The sequence below is a fragment of the Arachis hypogaea genome, chromosome 14 (genome assembly GCF_003086295.3).
Source record: "Arachis hypogaea cultivar Tifrunner chromosome 14, arahy.Tifrunner.gnm2.J5K5, whole genome shotgun sequence".
Classification (NCBI taxonomy): Eukaryota; Viridiplantae; Streptophyta; class Magnoliopsida; order Fabales; family Fabaceae; genus Arachis; species Arachis hypogaea.
The window spans coordinates 91,851,676-91,860,810 of NC_092049.1; the positions used below are offsets into that span (position 1 = coordinate 91,851,676).

Consider the following 9,135-nt stretch of genomic DNA (forward strand, 5'->3'; position numbering starts at 1 on the left):
AATAATTCATATGTAGAGTATAAAATTTAATATTTAATATTTAAAATTTTAAAAATTTGTGATGGATATTAGTAATTAAGAGAAGGAAGTTTAAATTTTGACCTCTTTTTATATTGCTTTTAACTTAGAATTATGTGAGACTAATTAATAGAAAATAGGAAAAACTTTGGTTTTGTTTCTTGACACGATAGGAGTCAAAACAGTTTTACGAGCAAAGGGTATTACAGTGAAGTAATGCTGGATGGTAAAATCTGGAGATACTTTAATTTTGTCTCATATAGTGCAGAACCAGAAACAGAGAGGAGAAAGAGAAATGACACACAGATATATCCTGATTTAGTTACTCAGTGCAATGTAGCCTATATCCAGTCTCCATCATTGTTTTCACTATCTTTCAACAAAGATACATTCACCATTCTTCCTAGGATTCTAACCAATTCTATACATGCAAAGAGATAATTTCTTCGTTGAGCTTCAATGAAGCACAAATCCAAAAATACATTTATGATGATGTTTCGGAAGTGATGTTTGCTTTTAACCCTAGCCTTTTTGACTTTCTTCTTCTTCGATTGAATTGGTAACCCACTTTTGGTTTTTTTATTTTGCCCTAGCACAGAGCTTTCTCTTTTTCTTTCTTTTCTTTTGAGAAATCATGTGGGATTGGAAAAGAAAGAAGAGAGAGAAGGGAGAATTTGGTTTCGGTGGTGTGAAGTGATTTGTTCAAATGAAATGGAACCTAAATCACTTACTTACCATCTAAGTGAATGAATGGGTTTGGATGTGGACCACCGTTTGAGCTTGTGTTTAGATATGGGTAAGTTTGCTTCCTTCCCTTCTTTCATATAGTTCAGCCACTCAAACTTTGGATTAAGAGAGATGTTATGAGTACTTTATTTAAGTTGAACCATTCTTGGGCATGTGTTCATGCTTCTTGGGCCTAGTGTGATTAAGTTATTTTCTACACACTAAACAAAACAAATCACATAAACAATTGGCTTTTAACCCAATAATGTTTAGTCATCATCTTAACAATATTTTAGTTCTTTAAACTCAACAATCTCCTCCTTGATGACAAATATTATACAATAAATTGAAAAGAAAAGAGAGGAGTTTTAGGGGCTCCCCTTTTGTTGTTTTCCTTTTGATTTGAGGCTCCCTTTTTCTTTTAGTCACTAAGCTCTCCCTGAATGTTTGTTTTTATCAACCTATCTTTAACAAAATAAAAATAATCTCAAACATCCAATAGTTTTACAAATAATTTAAAAGTCTTGATGAACCTGTTTGATTAATATTTACAAGGATTTTATCAAAAGATATCATCAACCAACCTTGAGACGACCATAGAACAGAAATAATCCAAATTTTAATCAAAGTAGCTTGGTTCAAAAACTCAGATATCAATCAAAGTATCAGTAAACAAGTATAAGCCATAGTCAAAATTAGAGTAATATGCCTAATCAGAAATTCAGATACCAAACGAAAGCTGTAAGAAGAATTCACAATCAGAGCAATCTTTATAAGTTGCAACTATTAATTTCAATCACAATTTTAAGACAGAAACATCATCCTACATCAAAACATAAATGGACTGTTTCAATTTATCGTCACGTTTTCTCCCCCTTTTGTCATTAAGGAAGAAAACTTGCATAAAAAAATCCAACATGCATTCTAAAAGCGCAAAGTAGGTAAAAGTGTTAGTATCAAAGTTAAGGTACAGTTATCCAACCAGCAATCAGTGTTTAACCAAAAAAATCCAAAGACCAAAATTGATAAAAAGAACAAAATTTTAAACAGCAGTAGCAGGAAACAGGGGCTTGACATCAGACCCCTCATCCTCGATTCCAAGAAGATCTTCTTCTTGATCGGACATTGCTTGATCGACATCCAAGGAGTCTATATACTTTAGTAACACCTCAACTCGGCTTTGAGATTTCTAAAATGAGTTCTCATTTTGGAGAGCTAGTTTCCTAACTTGTTGGCTTCAGTTGATTATTTGTTTAGTGAGATTTATAAAATCCTGTAGAACATCTTTAACAATGCTATTGATTAGGTATTTGTGAGAGGAAGATGTCCCTGCAGTGGATAGAGGAGGAAGACTTTCTTCCTCATTTTCTTCAAAAACTGTGTCCCTAATTGCCTTTGTGCCTTTTTCCTTAGATTGCTTTACTACATCACCACCCTTGAGATATAAAATTTTGTCTTCTATGGTCTCATTGCTCAGATCAACACAAAGTACTCAAAGATGCAAGTAAAAAATATTCCATATAGAAGAGAGACATTTTTATCACTTTTGATACAGTCAAACATATGGCGCTTCATCAAGTAAGCAAAAGAAATTTCTGTTTTGTTGAGTATAGCATAGAGGACCAAGGTATCATAGAGGGTGACCCTTTGATATGAACCACTTTGGGGCAGTAGAATGTGAGTGATAAGACTGTGAAGCTAGGCTTTAGAAGGACCTAAGCCTCTATGATTTGGTGTGACACCATCCATGAGGGATATGTTCCCACATATGTTGGTAAAAACATCTTTGTGTGAAATACTAAGATTATTTTCCCACTTTTCATAAATGTAGGCATTTACTCCTACATCAGAATAATCAAGGGATTCGCTAACAGTTTTTTTGTTCAAATAGATTTGGCAACCCTTAATATATGAGTGAATAGAAGCCTCACTATAGTGTATATTAGCATAGAACTCTCTAACCAAATCAGGTTATACTGGCTTTCGGATTTCAAAAAATGTTTCCTAATCCAAGTATTTAAAATTTTCAATGAAATCTATTCCTTTTTCAGCCAAAGATTTTAGGTCAGCAACATAAGTAGAGCACAGGGGTCGTTTGGAAACAATGTTTCTGTGAAACTTGAAATTCAGGCTAGAAGAAAATTATAGAGGATTATAGTGAGAATGACAGCGTTTATCAAAATGAGATTTGAAGGCAATTGAATCAGGGTATACAGGTTCCTTTATAGAGTTAAAGAAAGGTCTTTTATTACCTTTTGAAAGGCAAGAAGAGGAGGCCGGGCATGCTTGAGGGTGAGAGGTAGATCGAGGAGGAGGAGAGGTTGGTGGTTCCTCATCAGTGATGGGTCGCTTCCCTTTTTCCACTTTTTCCCTTTAAGTGCCTTCTTCTTGAGGTGCTGAAGATGGTAGTCTTGGTTCTAGCCATTCATGCGGATGGCTGAGAGGAATGAGATGAAGAGTGTGAATGTATGTGAATGTGTGTGTGAGATTGTGGTTTTTGTGGAGGGTTTCGAGGTGGATGTATGGTGTCGGCGCCTCTGCGGGTGGCAACCTTCTTTCTCATCTTAAAAGGGATATGAAGGAAGAGAAAGTGGGAGTAGTGGAGTAATAAGAAAGATGAGAGGTTAACACTCAATAAATACTTCAAATTCTCAGAAATCCCTTGAAAATACAAAAGGGAATTAATTAAAACATGATTCAAAGAATTTTGAATTTTAAAATTAATGTAGACAGTTTTATAATGACAAGTCAAATAAAGATTTTGAAAAACTGAAACTGATTTAACTTGAATGAAAAATAAACAAAAGCAGATGTTACTGATCAAAACAAGCAATGAGGCCCACTTCATAAAATAAAATATCTTTCTCTTGGGCCCAGTGGTGGTTTTAAGGAAACAAATTAGACCACCAAGGATTTGGTTTTGTTCTAGATTAAAAGAAATCATCAACACATTGTTTGATCTTCATGGAACCTAGAGGGAGTCATCATCTGCCCAGTTTTATCTCCTATCGACCTGAGAGAAAAAAAAACCAAAAATCAAATTAAGCACATTTAGTTCAAACACTCGGCATCAACAATCCCTAGAACAGTTCTCAATTTACAAAATATATCTTCACATAGAGGTTTTATAAAAATATCAGCCAATTGATCCTCAAATTTCACAAATTGAATGTCAAGTGTATCCTTTTGCACATGTTCTCTAATGGAGTGAAATCTCACTTCAATGTGCTTTGTTCTTGAGTGTAAAATTAGAAATGTTAATTGCACTCAAATTATCACCAAATAAAGGGATACTTTTGACTTGCAATTTGTAATTTTCAAGTTGTGTTTTGAGCCAAATTAATTGAGAACAATGAGAGGAAGTTGTTATATATTCGGCCTCTGCAGTGGATAAAGCAATAGTAGCTTACTTCTTCCTTGCCCACACATTCAAGGATTGTCTGTTCATACCCTGGATCGAGCTATAAGGTCCGAGTTGCATGAAGACAAAGGACCGACCTCTTTAAAGGTTGGCCCATTACAACGAGCTCTTCACAAAGAGCTTGGAAGATCACCGCAGAGGCCTAGAATGAAAGGACCACCAACTACTAGAAGGCGGTTGGCCAAAGATATTATCTTACTCACAATAGATAAGATAAGATAACAAACTTATCTCAAAGGAAGATCGTCAAACACTACTATAAATACACTGGAGCACCCAGGTATAACTCATACTCTAGTTCTACAAAAAACCTGCCTAAAGCCCGTACTGAATTAAGCATCGAAGTCTCTTGTAGGTACCACCCCCCTCCGGTGTCGAGGACCAGCAGCGCCTCCATCTCAACAAGATGGACACGGCAGTTCTAGTCAGGCTAGGAGATCTCGTCCGAGATCGACCTCCCAGTTTTAGGTAACCCTCGGAACATTGGCACCGTTGCCGGGGACTCTGGAAGTCATCCCCTCGCCATGGCAAGCAACCCTGTCAACGACCTCAACTCGGGATTAGAAGAAGGAACGCCACTCAAGAACAGGAATGCCGCACCAAACTCTTCAAAGGATACGCATCAATCCAAGGAAGACAAGGAGACTCAGAACACAGAAATTCTAGATGTCATTTGTGAACAACAGGATCGCCTCAAATAGCTCGAACAAGAAGCCAAACATCAGCGCGAAGCTGAGCGAGATCTCCGGAGAGAAACAAGACGGCATCGAGAGCTGGAAGACAAAATCTTAAGGCTCGAAACCGACCTCAAAACTAAAGCCGCTCGGTCCAACCGCGAGTATAGTTTCCACAAAGATCAAGACCCCTTCACAAAAGAAATCATGAAGGCTAAAGTCTCAAAGGACTTCAAAGCCCCAGACCCCACCCGAGTCATCACCTCAGCAACTTCAGAAGTCAGAGACGCCTCAGACGCAACCCGTTGCAAAGCTTTTCCAACCACCTTAACTAAAACGGCGATAAAGTGGTTCGACAGCTTGCCACCAAGGTCGATCACAAGCTTTGATGATCTCGCCAAAAAGTTCTTAGCCAAGTTCTCCATCCAGAAAAACTAAGCACGCTCTGAGATTGCTAGGGATTAAACAAGGAGATCGAGAAAGCCTCCACAGTTGCATGGAGAGATTCAATAAAGCATGCCTTGACATACAAAACCTCCCTACAGAAGCAGCAATTATGGGGCTCATTAACGGACTACGGGAAGGACCCTTTAGTCACTCCATATCCAAGAAGCACCCAACATCTCTCAATGAGGTACAAGAACGAGCTGAAAAATAAATCAATATGGAGGAGAATTCTCGACTAGGAGAAGCCTCAAAGACTGGACTCTCCTACCCACCTCGGGACAAGGATAAAGAGTCTAGGAAAAAAGAAGACCAAATTACTGAGAAACCTAGGAAGTACCACAACTACACCCTTCTTCGGGTGTCCTTTGTAGATGTTTACCGAGAGATATGCAACACTGAGAAGATCCCACCCCCTCGCCCGATTAAACACAAGAGAGGTGGAAGTCAGACAGACTATTGAGAATACCATCGGATCTACGGGCATTCCACTAACGAGTGCTACGACCTGAAGAATGTCATAGAAAAATTGGCACAAGAAGGGAGATTAACTCGGTTCTTAGCCCACAAAGTGGACGAACCAAAAAAGAGAAGAAAAGATGAAGATGGTGGATGAGCTGAACGCCTCCCCCCCCCCCACACCCCTGAGAGACATGTTCATATGATAAACAGAGGATTCGTAGGAGGATGGATCTCTAAGTCATCCCGCAAAAGACAGCTTAAAGAGGTGTATCATGTTGGAGAAGGGGACAGGTCACCCGACCTCCCCACTATTACCTTCACTCAAGAAGACACCACAAGCATCATACCGGGGCATGATGATCCCGTGGTTATTACCATTATACTCGCCAACACCAATCTCCATCGAACGTTGGTAGACCAAGGAAGTTCTGCAGATATCCTGTTCAAGTCCACCTTCGATAAGCTCGGCCTACGAGAGAAAGAACTCAGAGCATATCCAAATAGTTTGTTTGGGCTCGGAGACGCCCCAATCCAACCACTTGGGTACATCCCATTGCACACAATTGGGAAAGGGACGCGGTCAAGAACACTGAGCATAGACTACATCGTAGTCAACGTAAGCTCGGTATACAACGTCCTCATAGGTCGGACAACGCTAAACCAGCTCGCTGCGGTGGTCTCCACTCCACACCTATGCATGAAGTTCCCGACTCTAGAAGGGATCGCTACCATCAAGGGAGAAAAAAAGCTTGCGCGACGCTGTTACATTGAAGGTTTGAACCTTAAAGGCGATCCCAAAGGAAAAGAAACCAATACTATAGAACTCGGGGGAATCCGAGCTCGCAAAGAACTCCGCCCTCAGCTGGAAGGTGAGACCAAAGAAGTTCAAATCGGAGTCACTCAAGACAAAACAACAAACATAGGGGCGAATCTAAATGAAGACCTAAAGGAGCTGCTAACAAAGCTCCTAAAGGATAATTTCGACCTCTTTGCATGGAAGGCTACCGACATGCCTTGTATTGATCTTGGACAAATGTGTCATAAGTTAGCCGTATATCCTGGGTCTCGGCCAGTACAACAGAGGCATAGGAAGCTTGGTCCAGAGAGGTCGCAAGCCGTAGAGGAGTAGGTACAGGTCTTGTTGGAGGCAGGGTTCATAAGGGAGGAAAATATCTATTATGGCTAGCCAATGTAGTATTTGTCAAAAAAGTCTAATGGGAAGTGTCGGATGTGCACTGATTACATCGACCTCAACAAAGACTGTCCAAAAGATCCTTACCCACTCCCGAATATAGACACACTAGTTGATGCTTTATCGGGATACAAGTACCTCTCCTTCATGGATGCTTACTCGGGATACAACCAAATCCCGATGTATCAACCCAACCAGGAGAAAACCTCATTCCTAACCCCAAGAGCAAACTACTGCTACGTAGTCATGCCTTTCGGACTCAAGAACACAGGGGCTACATATCAAAGATTGATGAACAAAGTGTTCGCCAATCACATCGGAAAGCTAATGGTGGTTTATGTAGACGACATGCTGGTAAAAACACAAAGAGAGAAAACGTTGTTATCCAACCTCACTGAAGTGTTCAACACCATAAGAAAGCATGGGATGAGACTTAACCCCACAAAGTGCACCTTTGCAGTAGAAGCTGGCAAATTCCTGGGCTACATGCTCACTCAAAGGGGGATTGAAGCAAACCTGGATAAATGCCAGGCCATACTTATCATGAAAAGCCCGACCTATCTAGCGGGGATTGAATGCCAGGCCATACTCAAAGGGGGATTGAAGCAAACCTGGATAAATGCCAGTAGCTCAATGGAAGACTAGCGGCTCTGTCTAGATTCCTAGCTGGATCGGCATCAAGATCTCTCCCTTTCTACGCAACACTAAAGAAAGGAAAGAGGTTCGAATGGACTCCAGAATGTGAAAAGGTCTTCCAAGACTTCAAGACATTCTTGGGGCGACCACCCATCCTAACCCGACCCAGGAAAGGTGAAGAACTAATCCTATACCTCGCCGTAGGAAGTCGGGCAATAGCTTCAGCACTAGTCAGAGAAGACGAAAATGGGCAACAACCCATCTACTTCATCAGTAAGGCTCTACAAGGGGCGGAACTAAACTATCAAAAGATAGAAAAGTTCGCCTACGCCCTTATACTCACTTCTCGACGACTCCATCCATATTTTCAAGCTCACACTATCAGAGTACGGACCAATCAACCCATAAAAAGTATTCTACAGAAAATAGACTTAGCTGGAAGAATTCTACAATGGGCAGTCGAGTTGTCCAAGTTTGATCTCAAGTACGAAGCTCGGATAGCCATCAAGTCCCAATATCTGGCCGACTTTGTTGCAGAATACACCGACGCCTAAGACACCCCCACTGGTTGGAACCTCTACGTCGACGGTTCATCAAACAAAGCCAGAAGTTAAGCCAGAGTAATCCTAGAAAGTAATCAAGGAACTCAACTTGAGCTCTCCCTAAAGTTCAAGTTTCCTGCCTCAAATAACCAAGCCGAGTGCGAAGCCCTACTGGCAGGTTTGAAGCTGGCTATGGAGGTCGGCGCTCAAAAGTTTACCATTTTCAGCGACTCACAGGTAGTCATCTCGCAAATAGAAGGGAGCTACCAGGCTAAAGATCCCATCATGAAGAAATACCTAAACAAGACCAGAGAACAGCTCGAAAAATTTAGAGGATATGAGATCCGACATATATCTCGGGAACAAAATGCTCGAGCTGATGCACTTTCAAAACTAGCCAGCACCAAACCAAGGGGCAACAATAGAAACCTCATCCAAGAAACACTACAAAATCCGTCAACCTCGGAAGAAAAAAAGGTTCTAAGCATATCAGACCAGGACCAAGGGTGGATGACTCCCATAGTCAGTTATCTCAAGTCTGAAACACTTTCCGCAGACAAAAAGGAGGCAAAAAGGCTAGTATGAGAAGCGCAGTACTACACCATAGTGCACGACGTCCTATATAGGAGAGGAATCTTTACACCCCTCCTAAAATGTGTCCCGACCTCCGCTACGAGGGAAGTTCTTGAGGAAGTCCACAATGGCATGTGCGGCAACCACCTCGGGGCGCAAGCTCTTTCCAAAAAGGTACTCCGAGCTGGTTTTTACTGGCCGACCTTACAAAAAGAAGCAACAGAGTTCGTCAAAACATGCCCCCATGTTAGAAGCACGACAAGTTTCACATCGCACCACACAAAGAACTCATCTGTGTCACTTTACCCTGGCCATTCGCAAAGTGGGGGCTCGACCTCCTCGGACCTTTCCCTCAGGGATCAGGGCAAGTCAAGTTCCTCATTGTAGGAAGAGACTATTTCACAAAATGGATCGAGGCTGAAGTAATGTCTTCCGGGATTCAATTTC

At 41.0% G+C, this 9,135-nt stretch overlaps 1 protein-coding gene across 1 annotated transcript; it reads left to right on the forward strand.

Annotated features, from left to right (window-relative positions):
* Positions 1–5,944: 5,944 nt before the first annotated feature.
* On the forward strand, positions 5,945–6,874 carry LOC140178630 (uncharacterized). Its single transcript, XM_072215834.1, has one exon. The coding sequence runs from the start codon at positions 5,945–5,947 to the stop codon at positions 6,872–6,874; it is 930 nt and encodes a 309-aa protein (XP_072071935.1).
* The last annotated feature ends 2,261 nt before the right edge of the window (positions 6,875–9,135 follow it).

Excerpts from the sequence above, each read along its gene's own strand:
- LOC140178630 (XM_072215834.1), top strand. The coding sequence starts at position 5,945 with ATGATAAACAGAGGATTCGTAGGAGGATGGATCTCTAAGTCATCCCGC.